Source organism: Salmo salar, chromosome ssa04 (genome assembly GCF_905237065.1).
Source record: "Salmo salar chromosome ssa04, Ssal_v3.1, whole genome shotgun sequence".
Taxonomy (NCBI): domain Eukaryota; kingdom Metazoa; phylum Chordata; class Actinopteri; order Salmoniformes; family Salmonidae; genus Salmo; species Salmo salar.
In genome coordinates this window covers 19,658,959-19,683,173 of record NC_059445.1, presented here as the reverse complement: position 1 = coordinate 19,683,173, position 24,215 = coordinate 19,658,959, and the positions used below count along the sequence as shown (strand labels likewise).

At 41.0% G+C, this 24,215-nt stretch overlaps 3 protein-coding genes across 6 annotated transcripts in view; all 3 read right to left on the bottom strand.

Annotated features, from left to right (window-relative positions):
• LOC106602468 (zinc finger protein 513) overlaps nucleotides 1–8,907 on the bottom strand; it is a 29,505-nt gene extending 20,598 nt beyond the window's left edge. The window contains exons 1-2 of one of the 2 annotated variants that reach the window (XM_014195137.2): nucleotides 8,285–8,907; nucleotides 7,786–7,916 (exon numbers count right to left, since the gene is read on the bottom strand). In XM_014195137.2, the coding sequence (XP_014050612.2) occupies nucleotides 7,786–7,916; nucleotides 8,285–8,549 (396 nt within the window). In that variant the 5' untranslated portion in view covers nucleotides 8,550–8,907. The remainder of the gene's footprint in view (nucleotides 1–7,785; nucleotides 7,917–8,284) is intronic. The other variant, XM_045717565.1, reaches the window with a different exon arrangement.
• Nucleotides 1–24,215, bottom strand: part of LOC106602512 (zinc finger protein 69 homolog) — a 506,109-nt gene that overhangs the window by 134,023 nt on the left and 347,871 nt on the right. The window lies entirely within an intron of this gene.
• LOC106602426 (zinc finger protein 583-like) overlaps nucleotides 1–24,215 on the bottom strand; it is a 61,967-nt gene that overhangs the window by 36,537 nt on the left and 1,215 nt on the right. The window contains exon 3 of one of the 2 annotated variants that reach the window (XM_014195143.2): nucleotides 18,989–24,048. The exons of the other annotated variant lie outside the window; for it this stretch is intronic. Within the exon in view, the coding sequence (XP_014050618.2) occupies nucleotides 22,789–24,048 (1,260 nt within the window). The 3' untranslated portion in view covers nucleotides 18,989–22,788. Of the gene's footprint in view, nucleotides 1–18,988; nucleotides 24,049–24,215 lie in introns of those variants that run through there. 2 annotated transcript variants of the gene reach the window in all.

The window sequence follows — 24,215 nt, the reverse complement described above, 5'->3', positions numbered from 1 at the left end:
GGCTAGGGGGCAGTATTTTCACGGCTGGATAAAAAAAATGTACCCGATTTAATCTGGTTACTAATCCTACCCAGTAACTAGAATATGCATATACTTATTATATATGGATAGAAAACACCCTAAAGTTTCTAAAACTGTTTGAATGGTGTCTGTGAGTATAACAGAACTCATTTGGCAGGCAAAACCCTGAGACATTTTCTGACAGGAAGTGGATACCTGATGTGTTGAATTACCTTTAAGCCTATGCCATTGAAACACACAGGGGTTGATTAATGTTTTGGCACTTCCTATTGCTTCCACTAGATGTCACCAGCCTTTACAAAGTGTTTTGAGTCTTTTACTGTGAGATCTGACCGAACAAGAGCTTTGGAACGGTGATGGCCGATTAGACTCTGGCGCGCGAGTTCATGTTGGGTACCCTCGTTCCAATACGTTATAAAAGAGAATGCATTCGTCCACCTTGAATATTATTCATGTTCTGGTTAAAAAAGGCACTAATGATTTATGCTACACAACGTTTGACATGTTTGAACGAACGTAAATATATTTTTTCCCCTCGTTCATGACGAGAAGTCCGGCTGGCTTAGATCATGTGCTAACAACACGGAGCTTTTTGGATATAAATGATTAGCTTTTTTGAACAAAACTACATTCGTTATGGACCTGGGATTCCTGGAAGTGACATCTGATGAAGAGAATCAAAGGTAATGGATTATTTACATAGTATTTTCGATTTTAGATCTCTCCAACATGGCCGTTTGTCTGTATAGCAAAGCGTATTTTTCTGGGCGCAGTGCTCAGATTATTGCAAAGTGTGATTTCCCAGTAAGGTTATTTTTAAATCTGGCAAGTTGATTGCGTTCAAGAGATGTAAATCTATAATTCTTTAAATGACAATATAATATTTTACCAATGTTTTCTAATTTTAATTATTTAATTTGTGGTGCTGACTTGACTGCCGGCTATTGGAGGGAAACGATTTCCTGAACATCAACGCCATAGTAAACCGCTGTTTTTGGATATAAATATGAACTTGATAGAACTAAATATGCATTTATTGTCTAACATAATGTCCTAGGAGTGTCATCTGATGGAGATTGTTAAAGGTTAGTGCATCATTTTAGCTGGTTTTATGGTTTTGGTGACGCCTGTCTTTGAATTGACAAAACATTACACACAGCTATTGTCAATGTACTCTCCTAACATAATCTAACTTTATGCTTTCGCCGTAAAACCTCTTTGAAATCGGACAACGTGGTTAGATTAAGGAGATGTTTATCTTTCAAAGGGTGTAAGATAGTTGTATGTTTGAAAAATTTGAATTTTGACATTTATTTGGTTTCAAATTTGCCGCTCTTGAAATGCACCTGCTGTTGATAGGGTGCACCACGGGTGGCACGCTAGGGTCCCACATAGCCCCAAGAGGTTTTAAAATAAAGTGGTGATCCTAACTGACCTAAGACATGGAATTTTTACTAGGATTAAATGTCAGGAATTGTGAAAAACTGAATTTAAATGTATTTGGCTAAGGTGTTTGTTAACTTCCAACTTCAACTGTATGTGCATAATAGCTAAATTAACCAGCATATTGGTGTTGAGAACAATGCAGCGGAGGCAGCAGCAGAGATCGGAGATGAGAAAACAGCCCTTGACTTAATTGTCTAAGAAACGTGAGGAGAGAGGAAACCAACTTAATTAGGTCTATAATCAATAGCCTAACTGTTAAATGTGCCTGGCTTTATGAATCATCCATATACAGTACCAGTCATAAGTTTGGACACACCTACTCATTCAAGGGTTTTTTCTTTATTTTTTTACTATTTTCTACAGTGTAGAATAATAGTGAATACATCAAAACTATGAAATAACACACATGTAGTAACCAAAAAAAGTGTTCAACAAATCAAAATATATATTGTATTTTATATTCTTGCAAGTAGCTACCCTTTGCCTTGACAGCTTTGCACATTCTTGGCATTCTCTCAAAGAGCTTAAACTGGAATGTTTTTCCAATAGTCCTGAAGGAGTTCCCACATATGCTGAGCACTTGTTGGCTGCTTTTCCTTCACTCTGCAGTCCAACTCATCCCAAACCATCTCAATTGGGTTTAGGTCGGATGATTGTGGAGGCCAGGTCATCTGATGCAGCACTCCGTCACTCTCCTTCTTGGTCAAATAGCCCTTATACAGCCTGGAGGTGTGTTGGGTCATTGTCCTGTTGAAAAACAAATGACAGTCCCACTAAGCGCAAACCAGATGGGATGGTGTATTGCTGCAGAATGCTGTGGTATCCATGCTGGTTAAGTATGCCTTGCAATTCTAAATAAATCACTGACAGTGTCCCCAGCAAAGCACCACATGCTTCACGGTGGGAACCACACATGCAGATATCATCTGTTCACCTACTCTGCGTCTCAAAGACATGACCAAAGAACAGATTTCCACCGGTCTAATGTCCATTGGTCGTGTTTCTTGGCCCAAGCAAGTCTCTTCTTCATACTGGTGTCCTTTAGTAGTGGTTTCTTTGCAGCAATTCGACCACGAAGGCCTGATTCACACATTCTCCTCTGAACAGTTGATGTTGATCTCTGAATAATTTATTTGGGCTGCAATGTCTGAGGCTGGTAACTCCAATGAACTTATTCTCTGCAGCAGAGGTGACTCTGGGTCTTCCTTTCCTGTGGCGGTCCTCATGAGAGCCAGTTTCATCATAGCGCTTGATGATTTTTGCGACTGCACTTGAAGAAACTTTCAAAGTTCTTGAAACTTTCCAGATTGACTGTCGTTTCTCTTTGCTCATTTGAGCTGTTCTTGCCATAAAATGGTCTTGGTCTTTTACCAAATAGGGCTATCTTCTGTATACACCCCTACCTTGTCATAACACAACTGATTGGCTCAAACGCATTAAGGAAAGAAATTACAAAAATGTACTTAAGACACAACTGTTAATAGAAATGCATTCCAGGTGACTACCTCATGAAGCTGGTTGAGAGACTGCCAATAGTGAGCAAAGCTGTCATCAAGGCAAAGGGTGGCTATTTGAAGAATCTCATAGGTTGATTTGTTTTAACACTTTTTTTGGTTACTACATGATTACATATGTGTTATTTCATAGTTTGTCTTCACTATTATTCTACAATGTCGAAAATAGTAAAAATAATGAAAACCTTGTAGGTGTGTCCAAACTTTTGACTGGTACTGTCTTTTTACAGAAATAAGACAGATCCTGCCTCTGTTTCCTGTTTGAGTGTTTGTTTAATAGCCTACTGATTCCGTGAACACCAAGCCTCACACAACAATTTAATAAATTTGGCTGTTTTATAATCATTGCTATGCTGTAATAAAAGCTTTACACTTTTTTGTTATAACAGCCTCTCTGGTATTATTTATAATTTATTTATTTTTTTTAAATTTTTTACACTGTTCTAAATTGTCAAATTATGTATAATAATAATAATAATAATAATAATAATAATAGTCCTCCTTTGTCCATGATCTCCTTGTTAGACGGCTCAAATCAATATCGGTCGGACTCCCGCAGGCACTGCGGGTTATGAGTCAACCCGCACATCACTAGCCTACATTATATTCACTGTTTTTATGCACGTTTTTGGGGTAATAAAATTCTATATGATGCAAACTAGTAAAAAGATCACATTTGGGATCTAGCTAAAGATTACCTCAATTGGGTAAATGCAGATAGTATTTATTAGGATCCTCATTAGCTGTTGCTGAAGCAGCAGCTACTCTTCCTGGGGACCACACAAAACAACTTCAATAGACAAGAACAGCTCAAGGACTGAACTACACACACGTGTCAAATAAAAACAACACAACCAAAAAATCTAGACATAAGGTGCCTTCAGAAAGTATTTTATTAAAAATTAAATACAGAAATATCTAATTGACATAAGTATTCACACTGAGTCAATAAATTGTAGAGTCTCCTTTGGCAGCGTTTACAGCTGTGAGTCTTTCTGGGTAAGTCTTTAAGAGCCTTGCACACCTGGATTGTACAATATCTGCACATTACTTATAAAAGCTCTGTCAAGTTGATTGTTGTCATACCATAGATTTACAAGCAGATTTAAGTAAAAACTAACTCTGCCATTCAGGAACATTCAGTCTTCTTGGTAAGCAACTCCAGTGTAGATTTGGCCTTGTGTTTTAGGTTATTGTCCTGCTGAAAGGTGAATTCATCTCCCAGTGTCGGGTGGAAAGCAGACTGAACCAGGTTTTCCTCTAGGATTTTGACTGTGCTTAGATCCATTTGTTTCTTTTGTTATCCTGAAAAACTACCGTCCTTAACGATTACAAGCGTACCTACCCATAACTGAGGATTTGTGGGCCCATACCAAACCTTTTCAACTTCCTGAGGGGAAAGAGGCGCCGTCACGTCTTCTTCACGACTATGCATGTGAGTGGACCATTTTAAGCCCTTAGTGATTTGGCACCGAGGACCTTGAAGCTCTCAGTCCCGCTGACGTGTATGGGGGTGTGCTCGCCCCCCCGTAGTCCACAATCAGCTCCTTGGCCTTACTGACGTTGATGGAGAGGTTGTTGTCCTGGCACCACACGTCACTGCCCTCCTCCCTGTAGGCTGTCTCATCGTCGCTGGTGATCAGGCTTATTACCGTCATGTCGCCAGCAAACTTGATGATGGTGTTGGGAGGTGTGCGTGGCCACTCAGTCATGGGTAACAGGGAGTACAGGAGGGGACTAAGCACACACACCCCTATGGGCCCCCGTGTTGAGGGTCAGCGTGGCGGAGGTGATGTTGCCTACCCTCACCACTTGAGGTCAGCCTGTCAGGAAGTTCAGGATCCAGTTGCAGAGGGAGGTATTCAGTCCCAGGGTCCTAAGCTTGGTGATGAGCTTGAAGGGGACACTGGTGTTGAACACTGGGCTGTAGTCAATGAACAGCATTCTCACATAGGTGTTCCTCATCTAGGTGGGTGAGGGCAGTGTGGAGTGCAATTTGAGATTGTGTCGTCTATGGATCTGTTGGGGCGGTATGCAAATTGGAGTGGGTCTGGGATAATGGAGTTAATGTGTGCCATAACCAGCCTTTCAAAGAACTTCATGATTACAGATGTTAGTGCTACATGGTGGTAGTCATTGTGGCATGAAGCTTTTGAGTTCTTGGGAACAGGAATGATGGTAGTCATTGTAATATGTGGGGATTACAGACTGGGACATGGAGAGGTTGAAAATTACAGTGAATATGCCTGCTAGCTGATCTGTGCATACAATGCTGTGTGTTGCCTTGAATTAGTTCTGGATTTGGGGACTGAAGAGACCCCTGGTGACATGTCTGGTGGGGTATGTACTGTATGTCTGTCAGAGCTATATGTACGTTGATTATACAGACAATTTGGAATTTTAACCTGTTTAGGATAGGGGGCAGTATTTTCACGACCGGATAAAAAAACGTACCCGATTTTAATCTGGTTATTACTCCTGCCCAGAAACTAGAATATGCATATAATTAGTAGATGTGGATAGAAAACACCCTAAAGTTTCTAAAACTGTTTGAATGGTGTCTGTGAGTATAACAGAACTCATATGGCAGGCCAAAACCTGAGAAGATTCCATACAGGAAGTGCCCTCTCTGACCATTTCTTGTCCTTCTATAGCCTCTTTATGGAAAAAAGAGGATCTCTGCTGTAACGTGACATTTTCTAAGGCTCCCATAGGCTCTCAGAAGGCGCCAGAACGGGGAATGATGACTCTGCAGTCCCTGGGCGAAAAACAGTAGGGGTTTTGGAAAGTGGTCGATCTGAGAACAATGACACGGGTGCGCGCGTGCATGTGAAGACTCCATTTTCTATTTTCAGTTTTTGAACGAAAACAAGGTCTCCCGGTCGGAATATTATCGCTATTTTACGCGAAAATTCGCATAAAAATTGATTTTAAACAGCGTTTGACATGCTTCGAAGTACGGTAATGGAATATTTAGAATTTTTTTGTCACGATATGCGCCGGCACGTCACCCTTCGGATAGTGTCTTGAACGCAAGAACAAAACGCCGCTATTTGGATATAACTATGGATTATTTGGAACCAAAACAACATTGGGTGTTGAAGTAGAAGTCCTGGGAGTGCATTCTGACGAAGAACAGCAAAGGTAATCCAATTTTTCTTATAGTAAATCTGAGTTTGGCGAGTGCCAAACTTGGTGGGTGTCAAAATAGCTAGCCATGATGGCCGGGCTATCTACTCAGAATATTGCAAAATGTGCTTTCACCGAAAAGCTATTTTAAAATCGGACACCGCGATTGCATAAAGGAGTTCTGTATCTATAATTCTTAAAATAATTTATGTTTATCGTGAGTAATTTAGTAAATTCACCGGAAGTTTTCGGTGGGTATGCTAGTTCTGAACGTCACATGCTAATGTAAAAAGCTGGTTTTTGATATAAATATGAACTTGATTGAACAAAACATGCATGTATTGTATAACAATGTCCTAGGAGTGTCATCTGATGAAGATCATCAAAGGTTAGTGCTGCATTTAGCTGTGGTTTTGGTTTTTGTGACATTATATGCTAGCTTGAAAAATGGGTGTCTGATTATTTCTGTCTGGGTACTCTCCTGACATAATCTAATGTTTTGCTTTCGTTGTAAAGCCTTTTTGAAATCTGACAATGTGGTTAGATAAAGGAGAGTCTTGTCTTTAAAATGGTGTAAAATAGTCATATGTTTGAAAAATGGAAGTTTTGGGATTTTTGAGGAGTTTGTAATTCGCGCCACGCTCTATCATTGGATATTGGCGAGGCGTTCCGCTAGCAGCACATCAAGATGTAAGAGGTTAAACAATAATATTTATCATAAAAACAAGAATTGATGCAGTCAATCTCTCCTGTACTTTGAGCCAAGAGAGACTGACATGCATACTGTTGACATTAGCCCTCTGTGTACGTTGAAGGGCAACACTTGCTGCTCTGTTCTGGGCCAGCTGCAGCTGTTCTAGGTCCTTCTTTGCAGCAATTCACCATATCACAGGGCAATATGGTCAAGATTAGATAAAACTAGAGCCTGCAGGACTTGTTTGGTTGACAGTGATGTTAAAAATGCTGAGCATCTCTTTATCCTCTCCACATCTTTACAACAATTGAATCAATATGCCTCGACTGACAATTTACATTCTAAGGCAGGGCTCTCCAACCCTGTTCCTGAACAGCTACCATCCTGTAGGTGTTTGTACAACAGTACTATAGCACACCTGATTCTAATAATTAGCTGGTTGATAAGCTGAGGTTAATTACAATTAGGTTTGGAGCAAAAATCTACAGTTGGGTAGCTCTCCAGGAACAGGGTTGGAAAGTCCTGATATACAGAAGATAGCCCTATTTAATAAAAGACCAAGCCCATACGTGGAGAGGCACACAGCAGAGAACCAAAAAACAGAATTAACTACCATTGTTGCTGAGTGTGTGGGGGACAGCAGTGAGGTGAGCGCTGTCTGGTAGCCATGACTGTGGTATACTGAACTGCATCGCCCCCTAGTGGTCATGCAGGACCATATCTGCATTGTACATTATGATTTTTTTTCTTGTTTGAATTAGTTTAATTATTTTTTGTATTTTTTTTTTACATTTGTCACAAACCTATTACCGGTACATGAGTTGAATTGGATTACAATGTTGTTGGGAAGTCTCTAAGCTCCCCTATGGCAGATAAATAAGGATGTACATGTAAGCAAGTGAATAGCTGCGGGGAGCCTTTCTGAAATAAACTGGCCACATTTGATGTACTGTAATTTTGATGTAATACTATGACACTAACCTCTATCACGATAACATGCTGGGCTAAGGTTCCACTCCCCTCATCAACAGTGATTGGTTGGTCATCTCTCCATGTATTGTGTCCCGCTGGCTTCACAAAGCTCCTGTGGCCTACAGTGAGATGTCCTTCACCTGAGAGTGATTGGGTAGAAGAGGTGGTTGGGTTAACTACTGTCAATGCTCAACGGTATATTGTACACTATTGACACTGTCTAGAATTGGCCAGGATGTAAGGTAACACTACCTATAACTTGTTGATATACTATGTATTGATCGATGTATTATGTTCCATGCATCACATTATTTTCATTGAGTAAATAATAGGAAATGCAGTAAATGAAGAATCTGGTTAGAATATGATATTGTGTGTTTGTGCAAGAGTCGTAATCAAGGGAATTATTGCATACTATCCCCAAAAAAGACCAAGACCCAATTCTGGTTAACCATATCTGTGGTAAACACATCTGAAGTCAAACATGCGCAGAGGGGAACGGGCCTACCTCTAGCCATTCCCCTGTATCGGTCAAGGATCTTGACATTTCTGGGACGACTGGAGAGGACGCGCTCCCGTGTCACCTTCAGTTCCTGAAGCTGTAGTTTCCTCCGCAATACCCGGTTTTCTTTCTGGCTTTGAGTTATTTCCAAACGAAACACTGCATAATCGTCGTCTACGAGTTTGCAGATGTCTTCCACGGCTGCATTTGCTAGCACCTCCATGATGGAGGCTATTTGAGTGTGAAAACCCATAAATTTAACGTTAGCCATTGTTCGCTAGCTAGCGTTACCTAAATAACATTTATCAACCAAGTCCTGTCTCCAACGTCAATTAAACACTACCTGGGGATAAGTATGTGAAGTTGTGCAGTTAAATAAGTCATATTTTAAGTTACAGGGTATTAATAAACGTCTAAATAAAAACGCGAATGTGGAAATTGTTTTAAGTCACTGTTCACTTCCGTTTACACAGAAGACAAAGGATGTTATTGGTTGACGTCGAAGCTGAAAGGGTGTGGTTAAATGAAAAAGGAATGCGGGCTGTTCTTTGAATTACGGTACTGCTAATTACGTTACAAATCAAATGTACTATGATCAGTATATTTCAAGCTCATCACAGACTTTTTTAAAAATAACTGTATTAACAAGAATAGTGTAGAAAGTAATATGACTTTTTCATTTACATCACCTCAGTACGGTAAACATTAAACTATCCTTGTTCTAACCTAGGTTTACTGTCTTTCTAAAAACATGTATTTACACAAGCCTGTTTCAAGTAACAAGCTAATGAGTGGTGTGAATGTAATTACCCTCTCACCCCAAGATACTTCACATGATAACTATAATATGTCAGATAAAAATCGGTTCCCAGATATCCGCTGTGTAAAACTCAACTTTGAGCTCCCTCCTTGACCTCTCGCCATTGTGTGGGTGTTGTTGGGATTGTGTGCTGTGTTATAGGCTAGGTACCACTTGTGGTAAACACCCATGCTGACCATGTCTGTATTGGTAAGCATGAGGTAGCTGAAGAAGGCTAGACTCAGGTCCAGACCAAGGCCTCCTATGAGCCCATTCACCAGGCATTAGACGAGACCCTGAAGGAGAAGAAATACTTCCTGTTAGACCCCCACCAGGGGGGCCTCCCACCACTCTCTGTAAAGGCAGGGTGACCTGCTCTGTTCATGATGGATACTGTGGTGTTTGTATCATAGGAACAGGAGGGTCTATCTCTATCAGCCCCAGGCCTTGCTTCATCCCTGCACTGAGACTGTGAAGAGAAGGGTCTGGGCTGCAGACTGGGTCCCTGACTGGAGCCTCCGTCTCTCTGATGACCACCAGTACTGAAGTTGTTCAGTCCACCTGTCCACTGGTTGTGTTCTGTGTGGTGGTGGAGTCTCTGTCCCTCGCGGTTCGGTCCTGGTTCCAACTCGGGAAAGAAGAGCAATGGCTCCTGATCCAGGGTTCTGATCCGGGGCCAGGGTTTGTGACTAGCCGCTTCAGAGGTCCAGTCTCTCCCGCCATCAACACTGGATATCAGCAGGTCCTCATTGACTGCAGACTGTAAACACAAATTGTACAGAAAAGCATAAAGGTTTATATAAGAAACTGTTTGCTGTTCACACAGAAACATGACACAATATTATAAAATGTTAACCACAATCTCATCTCTAACAGTGATTCAAGTACCTAACAATATGGAGCCATTGGAGTTCATTATAAAAAAAAGTATATATTTGTTGATTCAAGAATTAAGTACGATGTTTTGGTTCTACTGAGATGAGAAACTCTGCAAAAATAACCAAGTCAGTCAGCGCAAAGTCAATTTTGTATTTAATTTCAACAAAATGGTCATACATAACGTGAAGTACAGTACTTTTATTTCACAAAATGATACGTGACAAGTAGAATAACTTTTCTCACTATGGTAACACTTTACATTTTCTGTAAATCTTGTCCCCTCGCTTTGATAAAATGAATTGTAGAATACTTTGGAAAATGTTCGTCATTACATTACACACATCTTCACTAATTCATGTCAAGTAAACATGAGGTAGGCAGGTAGCCTAGCGGTTAAGAGTGTTTGGCAACTAAGCGAAAGGCCGTTAGCTAAAGAAATATATATATATTTCGATGTGCCCTTGAGCACCTAACCCTAATTGCTCCAGGGGCACCGTCAATAATGGCTGATCCTTGGCCTTGACCCCAGGCTCAGGGGGAGTTTGGAAATGCACAAAAGACATTTCACACTCGTACAGGTTACCTACTTGTACATGCAGTGAAACAGGATAAGTGTAAGACTTTGGCGTTGCCAGCTATATTCATTCCGTCTCTACTACTGTCATTTGTCAATGGGCTTGTGTAGCCACTCAGTGTTGAGGCACTGGCATTGTCTGTGGTCTGGTTTAACATTAGAGGAGTGTGAGGAGGATGAAGGCCAGGGAGTGAATGTGTTGTCGCATGGTCCATGTTCCAGTTAATAGATCCTATAGAAGGCAGGCTAAAAGCAGCACATGTTAGGGGGTTAACCTGAGGTGCCATCAATCTCTCTGAATCACAACTATAGGAGCAGGACGGAGCATTGCTAGCCGAGTTTGTGTCTGTTCTCTTACGGACACCTCCAACAAGTCACATAATTGGTTACATGGACTCACTCTGTGTGCAATAATAGTCTTAAACAGGATTTTTGACTGACTACCTCATCTCTGTACCCCAGAAATACATTTATCTGTAAGGTCCCTCAGCCAAGCAGTGAATTTCAACCACAAAGACCAGGGAGGTTATACAATGCCTTGCAAAGAAGGGAACCTAATATCCCTTTGAGCATGGTGAAGTTATTTATTACACTTTGGATGGTTTATCAATACACCCAGTCACTACAAAGATAGTTACAGAGGTTAATGGCTGTGATAGAAGACTGACGATAGATCAACAACATTGTAGTTACTCCACATTAATAACCTAAATGACAGAGAAAAAGAAGGAAGCCTGTACAGAATAAAATGTGGCAAAGAAATCAACTTTATGTCCTGAATACAAAGCATTATGTTTGGGGCAAATCCAACACAACACATCACTGAGTACCACTATTCATATTTTCAAGCATTGTGGTGGCTGCATCATGTTATGGATACAGTTGAAGTCGGAAGTTTACATACACTTAGGTTGGAGTCATGAAAACTCGTTTTTCAACCACTCCACGAATTTCTTGTTAACCTGTTGGTGACCCCTTCCCGTTCTCATCCCGTTAACGGGATTGATTTTGACAACAGCCAGTGGAAAATCAGAGTGCCAAATTTAAAACAGCTAAAATCTCATAATTCCATTTTCTCAAACAATCAACTATTTTACACCATTTTAAAGATAAACTTCTCGTTAATCTAACCACATTGTCCGATTTCAAAAAGGCTTTACGGCGAAAGCATAAAATTTGATTATGTTAGGACATAAACTTAACAAGAAACACCAAACAGCCATTTTCCAAGCAACTAGATGCATCACAAAAACCCAAAACACAGCTAAATGAAGCACTAACCTTTGACAATCTTCATCAGATGACACTTCTAGGACATTATGTTACACAATACGTGTATGTTTTGCTCGATAAAGTTCATATTTATATCCAAAAACAGCATTTTACATTGGCGCGTAATGTTGAGAAATGTTTTCCCTCCAACCCTCCGGTGAATGAGCACAATGAGCACACATAGTACGTAAATTCTCATCGTAAACATTGATCAATATAGAAGTGTTATGCACAGAATTATAGATACACTTCTAAATGTAATCGCTTTGTCAGATTTCAAAAAAGGTTCACGGCGAAAGCACAATTTGCAATAATCTGAGTACAGCCCAGATGACACTAACAACTAGCAAACAGAAACCTGCCATCTTGGAGTCAATAAAACTAAGAAATAACATTATAAATATTCACTTACCTTTTGATTATTTTCATCAGATGGCACTCCCAGGAATCCCAGCTCCACAATAAATGTTCGATAAAGTTCATATTTATTTCCAAATAATCAATTTTGTTCACGCGTTAGGTTCACTATCCAAATCCACAACGCGCGTGCTTATTTAGTCCAGACGAAAAGTCAAAAAAGTTATACTACAGTTTGTAGAAACATGTCAAATGATGTATAGAATCAATCTTTAGGTTGTTTTTATCATATACCTTGAATAAAATTCCAACCGGACCTATCCGTTCTCTTTAGGAGTGAAAATGAACTCAGCTCGCTCCCAAGTCATTGCGCGTGACTTGAGCCCATGCCTTATAATGGGACACCAGTTTACCACAGCTGGTATTCCCTTCAAATTCACCATAGAATCTTCAAACACCGTTCTAAAGACTGCTGACATCTAGTGGAAGCTTTAGGAAGTGCAAAATGAACCCTAAGTCACTGTATACAGTCAAGGCAATCACTTGAAAGGACTACAAGCACCAGACTTCCCACTTCCTGCTTGACTTTTTCTCAGGTTTTTGCCTGCCATATGAGTTCTGTTATACTCACAGATACCATTCAAACAGTTTTAGAAACTTCAGAGGGTTTTCTATCCAAATCTAATAATATGCATATTCTAGTTTCTGGGACAGAGTAGTAACCTGTTTAAATTGGGTAAGTTTTTCATCCGGCCGTGAAAATACTGCCCCCTAGCCCAAAGAGGTTTTAACAAACTATAGTTTTGGCATCTACTTTGTGCATGACACAAGTAATTTTTCCAACAATTGTTTACAGACAGATTATTTCACTTATAATTCACTGTATCACAATTCCAGTGGGTCAGAAGTTCACATACACTAAGTTGACTGTGCCTTTAAACAGCTTGGAAAATTCCAGAAAATATCATGGCTTTAGAAGCTTCTGATAGGCTAATTGACGTCATTTGAGTCAATTGGAGGTGTACCTGTGGATGTATTTCAAGACCTACCTTCAAACTCAGTGCCTCTTTGCTTGACATCATGGGATGATCAAAAGAAATCAGCCAAGACCTCAGAAAAACTATTGTAGACCTCCACAAGTCTGGTTCATCCTTGGGAGCAATTTCCAAATGCCTGAAGGTACCACGTTCATCTGTACAAACAATAGTACGCAAGTATAAACACCATGGGACCACGCAGCCATCATACCGCTCAGGAAGGAGACGCATTCTGTCTCTTAGAGATGAACGTACTTTGGTGCGAAAAGTGCAAATCAATCCCTGAACAACAGCAAAGGACCTTGTGAAGATGCTGGAGGAAACAGGTACAAAAGTATCTATATCCACAGTAAAACGAGTCCTATATCGACATAACCTGAAAGGCCGCTCAGCAAGGAAGAAGCCACTGCTCCAAAACCACCATAAAAAAGCCAGACTACGGTTTGCAACTGCACATGGGGACAAACATTGTACTTTTTGGAGAAATGTCTTCTGGTCTAATGAAACAAAAATAGAACTGTTTGGCCATAATGACCATTGTTATGTTTGGAGGAAAAAGGGGGAGGCTTGCAAGCCGAAGAACACCATCCCAACCGTGAAGCACGGGGGTGGCAGCATCATGTTGTGGGGGTGCTTTGCTGCAGGAGGCACTGGTGCACTTCACAAAATAGATGGCATCATGAGGGAGGAAAATGATGTGGATATATATTTAAGCAACATCTCAAGACATCGGTCAGGAAGTTAAAGCTTGGTCGCAAATGGGTCTTCCAAATGGACAATGACCCCAAGCATACTTCCAAAGTTGTGGCAAAATGGCTTTAGGACAACAAAGTCAAGGTATTGGAGTGGCCATCACAAAGCCCTGACCTCAATCCCATAGAACATTTGTGGGCAGAACTGAAAAGCGTGTGCGAGCAAGGAGGCCTACAAACCTGACTCAGTTACACCAGCTCTGTCAGGAGGAACTGGCCAAAATTCACCCAACGTATTGTGGGAAGCTTGTGGAAGGCTTGACCCAAGTTAAACAATTTAAAGGCAATGCTACCAAATACTAATTGAGTGTATGTAAACTTCTGACCCACTGGGAATGTGATGAAAGAAATAAAAGCTGAAATAAATAATTCTCTTTACTATTATTCTGACATTTCACATTCTTAAAATAAAGTGGTGATCCTAACTGACCTAAGACAGGGAATTGTTACTAGGATTAAATGTCAGGAATTGTGAAAATGTGAGTTTAAATGTATTTGGCTAAGGTGTATGTAAATGTCCGACTTCTAATGTATATGCTTGTCATAGGCAAGGACTAGGGAGGTTTTTTTAAAGATAAAAATAAATGGAATAGAGCTTAGCACAGGCAAAATCCTAGAGGAAAACCTGGTTCAGTCTGCTTTCCTAAAGACACTGGAAGAAGAGTTCACCTTTCAGCAGCAACAATAACCTAAAACAAAAGGCCAAATATACACTGGAGTTGCTTACCAAGAAGACATTGAATGTTCCTGGGCTCTAACATCTATTGACTCAGGGGTGTGAATACTTATGTAAATTAGATATTTCTGTATATAATTTAAAAAACATTTGCAAAAATGTCAAAAAACGTGTTTTCACTTTGTCATTATGGGATATTGTGTGAAAACAAAACATATATTTAATCCATTTTGAATTCAGGCTGTAACACAACAAAATCTGAAATAAGTCAAGGGCTATGAATATTTTCTGAAGGCACTATATACAGTGCATTCGGAAAGTTACAGCCTTATTCTAAAATGGAATAAATAATTTTCCCCCTCATCACTCTACACACAATACCCCATCATGACAAAAACAGGTTTTTAGAAATGTTTACTAATGTATAAAAACAAAAAAAATTAAATATGTTTACTCAATACTTTGTTGAAGCACCTTTGGCATCGATTACAGACTCGAGTCTACATGGGTATGACGCTACAAGCGTGGCACACCTGTGTTTGGGAAGTTTCTCCCATTCTTCTCTTCAGGCCCTCTCAAAGTCTGTCAGGTTGGATGGGGAGCGTTGCTGCGGAGCTATTTGCAGGTCTCTCCAGCGATGTTTGATCGGGTTCAAGTCCGGGCTCTGGCTGGGCCCCTCAAGGACATTCAGAAACTTATCCCAACGCCACTCCTGTGTTGTCTTGGCTGTGTTCTTAGGGTCATTGTCCTGTTGGAAGGTGAACCTTCGCCCCAGTCTGAGGTCCTGAGTACTCTGGAGCACATTTTCATCAAGGATCTCTCTGTACTTTTTATCATTCCCTCGATTCTGACTAGTCTCCCAGTCCCTGCCGCTGAAAAACACCACCACAGCATGATGCTGTCACCACCATGCTTCACCGTAGGGATGGTGCCAGGTTTCCTCCAGACGTGACGCTTGGCATTCGGGCCAAAGAGTTCAATCTTGGTTTCATCAGACCAAAGAATCAGGTTTCTCTTGGTCTGAGAGTCCTTCAGGTGCCTTGTGGCAAACTCCAAGCACACCGTCATGTGCCTTTTACTGAGGAGTGGCTTCTGTTTCGCCACTACCATAAAGGCCTGATTGGTGGAGTGCTACTGACATTTTTACATTTTTAGTCATTTAGCAGACGCTCTTATCCAGAGCGACTTACAGTAGTGAAGGCATACATTTCATACATTTTTTTCTCCGTACTGGTCCCCCGTGGGAATCGAACCCACAACCCTGGCGTTGCAAACACCATGCTCTACCAACTGAGCCACACGGGACTGAGATGGTTGTCCTTCTCGAAGGTTCTCCCATCTCCACAGAGAAACTCTGAAGCTCTTTCAGAGTGACCACCTCCCTGACCAAAGCCCTTCTCCCCCGATTGCTCAGTTTGGCCAGGCAGCCAGCTCTAGGAAGAGTCTTGATGCTTACAAATTTCTTCCATATAAGAATGATGGAGGCCACTGTGTTATTTGGGACCTTCAATGCTGCAGACATTTTGTGGTACCCTTCCCCAGTACACCTACTCATTCAAGGGTTTTTCTTTACTTTTACTATGTTCTACATTGTAGAATAATAGTGAAGACATCAAAACTATGAAATAACACTTATGGAATCATGTGGTAAACAAACAATTGTTAAAACCTCTCTGGGATAGGGGGTGGTATTTTGACGTCCGGATGAAAAGCGTGCCCAAAGTAAACTGCCTGCTACTCAGGCCCAGAAGCTAGGATATACATATTATTAGTAGATTTGGATAGACAACACTGTGAATAATGTCTGTGAGTATAACAGAACTGATTTGGCAGGCGAAACCCCGAGCACAATCCATCCAGGGAATTTTCTTTTTGAGCTCAATCTGTTTTCCATTATTTTCTATGGCAATCCCTTTTTAATAGAAATATGCTTGCAGTTCCTATGGCTTCCACTAGATGTCAACAGTCTAGAAATTGGTTGATGTTTTTCCTTTGAGAAATGAAGAAGTAGCCCTGTTATTTTCATGTGTCACTCCAGGTGCACTCTAATGTTTTGGTTTGCGCGACCTGGAACGTGCTTCACTTTGTTTTCGTCCGGTATTGAGCACGGTATTTCCCGTCTTAAATTTGATCAATTATTTACGTTTTAAAATACCTAAAGTTGGATTAGGAAAGTTGTTTGAAATGTTTGGACAAAGTTAACAGGTAACTTATTAGATACTTTTTAGGCATGTTGGGCGAGTTGGAACCGGTGTTTTTCTGAATCAAACGCGCCAAATAAATGGACATTTTGGGGATATATAGAAGCAATTTATCGAACAAAAGGACCATTTGTGATGTTTAAGGGACATTATAGAGTGCCAACAGAAGAAGATCTTCAAAGGTAAGGCATGAATTATATCGTTATTTCTGACTTTTGTGTAGCACCTGCCTGGTTGAAATCTGATTTTCATGTGTTGATATGCTGGGCGCTGTCCTCAGATAATCGCATGGTCTGCTTTCGCCGTAAAGTCTTTTTGAAATCTGACACTGCGGCTGGATTAACAAGAAGTTCATCTTTAAACCGATGTATAACACTAGTATGTTTTATGAATTCTTATTGAGTATTTCTGTTTTTGAATTTGGCGCGCTGCAATTTCACTGGGTGTTATCAAATCGATCCCGCTAAAGGGATTGGCGCGCGAAGGGATCCATAAGAAGTTAAACAAATCAAAATATATTTGAGATTCTTCAAAGTAGCCACCCTTTGCCTTGATGACAGCTTTGCACACTCTTGGCATTCTCTCAACCAGCTTCACCTGGAATGCTTTTCCAACAGTCTTGAAGGAGTTCCCACATATGCTGAGCACTTGTTGGCTGCGTTTCCTTCACTCTGTGGTACAACTCATCCCAAACCATCTCTATTGGTTTGAGGTCGGGTGATTGTGGAGGCCAGGTCATCTGATGTAGAACTTCATCACTCTCCGTCTTGGTCAAATAGCCCTTACACAGCCTGGAGGTGTGTTGAGTCATTGTCCTGTTGAAAAAGAAATGATAGTCCCACTAAGTGCAAAACAGATTGGATGTAGTATCGCTGCAGAATACTGTGGTAGCCATGCTGGTTAAGTGTGCCTTGAATTCAAAATAAATCACAGACAGTGTCACCAGCAAAGCAGCCCCACACCATCACACCTCCTCCTCCATGCTGATCATCTGTTCACCTACTCTGCGTCTCACAAAGACATGGCGATTGGAACCAAAAATCTCAAATTTGGTCTCAGACAGCTTTCCACTGGTCTAATGTCCATTGCTTGTGTTTCTTGGCCCAAGCAAGTCTCTTCTTATTATTGGTGTCCTTTAGTAGTGGTTTCTTACCCGCAATTCCACTATGAAGGCCTGATTTCATGCAGTCTCCTCTGAACAATTGATATTGAGATGTGTCTGTTACTTGAACTCTGAAGCATTTATTTGGGCTGCAATTTCTGAGGCTGGTAACTGTAATGAACTTATCCTCTGCAGCAGAGGTGACTCTGCGTCTTCCTTTCTTGTAGCGGTCCTCATTAGAGCCAGTTTCATCATAGCGCTTGATGATTTTTGCGACTGCACTTGAAGAAACTTTCAAAGTTCTTGAAATTTTCCGGTTTGATTGACCTTCATGTTTCAAAGTAATGATGGACTGTCATTTCTCTTTGCTTATTTGAGCTGTTCTTGCCATAATATGGATTTGGTCTTTTACCAAACGCATTAAGAAGGAAAGAAATTCCACAAATTTACTTTTAACAAGGCACACCTGTTATTTGAAATGCATTCTAGGTGACTACCTCATGAAGCTGGTTGAGAGAATGCCAAGAGTGTGCAAAGCTGTCATCAAGACAAAGGGTGGCTACTTTGAAGAATCTAAAATATATTCATTTAATACATGATTCCATATGTGTTATTTCATAGTTTTGATATCTTCAATATCATTCTACAATGTAGAAAATAATAAAAAGAAAGAAAAACCCTTGAATGAGTAGGTGTGTCCAAACTTTTGACTGGTACTGTATATATGCAGAAAAAACCCTGTCATCAGACAAACACATTACATTTAAGTCATTTAGCAGACGCTCTTATCCAGAGCGACTTACAGTAGTGAATGCATACATTTCATTTCATGCATTTTTTTTCTTGTACTGGCACCCCGTGGGAATCGAACCCACAACCCTGGTGTTGCACACACCATGCTGGCGTTGCAAACACCATGCTCTACCAACTGAGCCACAGGGAAGGCCCGACTAAACTATATTTGACGTGTACAGTAGGTGCTTGTTAGTATGTGTGTATTCAGAATAGGGTGAGGTCAGATGTGATGTATACTAAAGATAGTCTCAATGAAAATCTTGGAATGAAAAGTCCCATTTTGTGTTTATTAAACAAACAAGTTTTAAATACACCATATGAAAACCACACACGTCTCAACAACAAAAAAATCTGCATAAACTTGAAACTGCATTTTGTCATTAAAAGTGTCTTGGGGAAAAAATTAAGTAGTTGAATGGAAGTAATGAAATAGGCATTTTCTGAACATCATATACAGTGCCTTCAGAGAGTTTTCATACCCCTTGACTTATTCCACATTTTCTTGTGTTACAGCCTGAATTCAAAATTGATTAAATATATATGTTTTCGACACACAATAACCTATAAAGACAAAGTGAAAACATGTTTAGATATTTTAACAAATGTATTGAAAATTAAATACAGAAATATCTAATTTACATAAGTATTCACACCCTTTTGCTATGACACTAAACATTTAGCTCAGGTGCATCCAATTTCCTTTGATCATCCTTGAGACTTCACTACAACTTGATTGGAGTCCACATGTAGCCAATTCAATTGTTGGGCATGATTTAGAAAGAAACACACCTGTCTATATAATGTCCCACAGTTGACAGTGCATGTCAGGATAATCGGTTTTATTTGTTTTTCAGGATATATACAGATGGTTCAAAGGAAAAGGATCCAGTCAGCGGTAAGGTGGGGGCAGGGGTGTACAGTGCATTTGGAAAGTATTCAGACCACTTCACTTTCTTCACATTTTTGTTACGTTACATCCTTATTCTAAAATTGATTAAATTATTTTCTTCATCAGTCAACACACAATACCCCATAATGACAAAGCAAACATTTTTTTTCTTTCATTTTTGCAAATGAAATATTACATTTACATAAGTATTCAGACCCTTTACTCAGTACATTGTTGAAGCACCTTAAGCAGCGATTATAGCCTTGAGTCTCTCCATATTTTAAAATAAGGCTGTAACGTAACAAAATGGAGAAAAAGTGAAGGGGTCTGAATACTTGTTTGTGGAGATGATGGTGCTGTTATTGGGATTGGAGTGGTGGTAAGCTTTTACTGGGTTCCCGCCCATGTGGATGTGGAGGGTAATGAGAAGGCTGATGTGGTGGCTAAGAGGGTAGTGAGGAGAGAGGGGGTAGATATTCAGGTCCTGCTGGGCTGCAGGGAAGTCAAGTCCTTGATCCGGGCAAAAGGGCTCAATCTTTGGCAAAGGAAGTGGGATGCTAGTAAGGGGAGGTAATTGTATTGCATGCATCGGTCAGTAAAGGAAGAGGTGGGGAGTATGGGATGTAGGACAGACTTATTTGTGTGGAGTAGACTAAGGTTTGGGCACAGGTTTGAATGTCACGTTGTGGATGATAGGGAGACATGAAACAGGTCTGTGTGAGTGTTTAGTGGAGAAAACGGTGGGGCATGTGTTGATATGTTTGAACTGTATGACGTAGATAGCAAGAGATTGTGTGAAAGGGTTAGAGAGGCTGGACGGGGTTGGGGTTTGGGTCGTGTAGTGGGGGGTTGAAAGTGGAGAGGAGTGGTGTCTAGGGCTCTTTCACTTTCTTAGAGGAAAAGGACTAATGAAGATAATTTAATGTAGGTAGGCCGTGACTGACCTCACACTCCAGTACAGTAGGTGGCGGAGTACGCACCTTTAAAAGCTGGATGCGATCCACCAACCCAATTTCAAAGAAGAAGTGCATGTCAGAGCAGAAACTATAGCATGAAGTCCAACGAACTGTCCGTAGAGCACCGAGTTAGAATTGTGATGAGGCATATCTGGGGAAGGGTATAAAATAATTTCTAGAATGTTAAGTTTCCAAGAGCATGATCTCCATCATTGGGAAATTGAAAAATTACGAAACAATCCAGACTCTGCCTAGAGCTGGCCGTCCGACCAAACTGGCAAGAAGGACCTTGGTCAACGAGGTCCTTGGCTGAGATGGGAGAACCTGCCAGAAGGACAACAATCTCTACAGCACTTAACCAATCTGGGCTTTTTGAGAGAGTGGCCAGACAGAAGCCACTCCTGAGAAAAAGGCACATGACAAACAGCACGCCAGGAGCTACTGGTCTACGTGTAAGTTATGATTTTCATATTTACATTTTTGTGGTTAATAACATATTAAAATCATTGTCATGTGGTTAATCTAAATTCTATCGAAATGAAAATGATACAGATCTAAAAGTTAAAATTAATCTAATGCAAGAGTACCTGCATCTGCGAAATGGACACATTGTATTATACACCTTGAGCCATTGGCAGCTAAAGAACATATACCAATGCAAGTAACTATTAATGACAACTAGTTAAAAATAGCCTACATAAGCCAACAAATAAAAACATTGCAGGTAGAAAATATCCTGATAAAAATAAGTATTCTATAAATCACATTGGGTATGCATAGCAGTTTGTTAATGTTCTTTCAATTGCATTTATCTCTCTACTCCGCCTGTCTGCAAAGACCTTGAAACATTGTATCAACTGGGTCTGGCCTGAAGCTCCAGCTTGCAAACTTGCAGCATTGTATCAACTATTCTGGGCCCTCAGAGTTTCTCGCGCCAGTGAGTTCCGGACAGAGCCAGCTTTTTCGCAGGGGATAAGAAGTAATCAGGTATTTGCCATTTTTACTGGATCAGAGCATTACATTCTTCCCTTTCAAGCCTAGGCTCGGTGGTTTTCGAAAGGGAGAGAGCTGGAAAGATATTAAATACATTCGCTAGGTTTCCATCCAATTGGTGACAGATTTATGTGAATATTCTAAAATCTGCATAAAAACAATATGCACATTTTCCCATCAGAGGTGTGTGTCCAGTTTTACGTACACACAGTAAAAGGCCTATCTTGTTGCAGATAACAAGCTGTATGTGATGAGTTAGTGCACATAAATTACTTTTGCAGTTAAATTCCCATGTGCCGATAAATTGGTTTCCATCTTATTTTCAACTCTACTGATGGCACGTGCGCTCTAGCCAACACCACGCAGATACAATGAGGGTGTATAGTCTACGTGATAAGATTATTATGGACAAAAGAGCAAGATTATTTTTATCTGTTAAACGGCAGCCAAACATCAATCATTATGTCACCAGAATATTGGAAAGGAGCATCAAGCTCATCACCATGAACTTTCACCACCCTGTTCACCATAACTTATTTCATCTGTAGTCTAATAAACTGCATGTTTCCTGAGTCGTAGTGGCAGGACCACACAACATATCATCGCGTGCCTGCAAGTTTACTTCGAATTTATGAATATTATATCAATATTTGCACATAAAAGCGTTCCCACCGTCATTTCTCGCATTATTAATTTTACCGACACAAAGATCCCACCTTGTTTAGTGTATTTGGATTTGTCGTCATCTGGAAAGTTGACCGACAAACTTGCTGTTTCCATCAGGCCTGTAGTGAATATTTTGATCCGACATGTACTTTACTTATATAAAAGGGTTGGATGGAAACCTGGTTATTGTGGAACTACTGTCATTCTCAATGGATGTAAAAACAGACTTTGTTTAGGCTACTAGCTGTTTGAAGAGAAGAAGAAAAATTACTTTGAGAAGCTCCCCAGCTCATTAGTGGTGGTGAGTTAAGACAATCAGAAATACTATCAGACATCCCCAAATAGGCACATTTTATACATTTGCGTGCAGGCCAGGTAGCCTAGGCCTACTTCTATGTGTAATCAGGTCCATACTCAACATTGACAGGAGCTCTCCAAACAAAACACAATGAATAAATAGCCATTTATGGAAAACCAATGCAATTTCGAAACAAATGCAAGTTCACTGATTTAATCCATTTTATCAAATCGCTTGGCGTGCCTAATGTTATCGATGTCTGGTCTATGTCATAGAGTGGAATGTTTTTTCTGCTGGTGTATCCTGAGGAGGCACCTCTCTGAGAACCTCTTGCGTACAGACAAACTGCCTCTCTCCCATGTGGACCTTCAGGTGCATCTTCAGCTGGTGCTGGTGGGAAAACCTCTTCTCACACTGGGGGCAACTGTAGGATTTCTCCCCTGTGTGGACCGTCTGGTGCCTCTTCAGGCTTGATGAGTGGGAGAAGCGCATGTGACACTGGGTACAGCTGAAGGGTTTCACCCCTGTGTGGACCCTCTGGTGCCTCTTCAGGTTGCAAGCCTGGGCGAAGCACATGTGACACTGGGTACAGCTGAAGGGTTTCACCCCTGTGTGGACCCTCTGGTGGATCTCCACCTTCTGGGGGCAGCTGAAGCCTTTGCTACAGAACATGCAGAGGAACCGTTTCTCTTTACTATTGCCTGATGTGGTTCCCCCTCCATGAGTCTGGGCTCTAGCCCGGTCGTTTGAGTTAAATACCTGATGGAAAAGGACACGGTCATGTGAATCGGATGGCCCCATCGACGTGGACACTGGCTCACGATCCCTGATTGCGTGTAAAGGGGAGTGGGTCGTGATATTTGTATTTGTCTCTAAGCTTTCCCTGTAATCTAAAAAATCTCTGCCTTGTGAGTGTCCTTCTCCTAAGTGAGTCTCGTCTACATTCCATGTGGGAGGAGCATCGCCCTCCACTTTCACTTTATCTACGACTATAACCTCCCCTTTCTTATCTAGGCACCCTTCAGAGTACACACTACTACTGTACCGGTTCCAGTCCCCTCTAGACAGATCAGTCTGTGTCTCTAAACCCAAGGGCATGTTGCCAGGGTCCATCTCTGTAGTGTAAGAACAAGACGGATCATTACCAGTTTCTAACACATCACCAGAGTCCCGATGGGAATGAACCGTATTCGGGCTTGGGTTACCGTCTAGTAAATATTCTGAGCCTAGAGCAGGACAGCCAAGTGGCCCCAGCTCCAGTCTCTCTGGGTCTGATCTGTGGTCAGATCCTGTCTGTAAGAGCCTTTGTGTTTCTGTGACTGTCTCTGACTTGAGGATGGCGTTGGGCGTTCTACTAGCCTCCTTAATGCTGCATCGGGTCCTGGACTGGAGCGTGGAAGCAGTTGAGAGTTCTTCCGTGGCTACAGGGGGCACCACTCCAGCCGCTGCTCCAGTCTGGATGTCTGTGCTGTGTCGTGGGTCCTCTCCTTCAGTCCTCTCCTGCTTGACACCAGGACCTGCAGCCTGACACAAGGGGACGTTATTACCGGAACATGAGTTGAATTGGATAACAATGTTGTAGGGAAGTCTCACAATCTCCCCTATGGCAGATAATGTAAGCTAGTGAATAGCTGAGAGGAGTCTTTCTGAAATAAACTGGCCACATTTGATGTACTGTAATTTTTATGTAA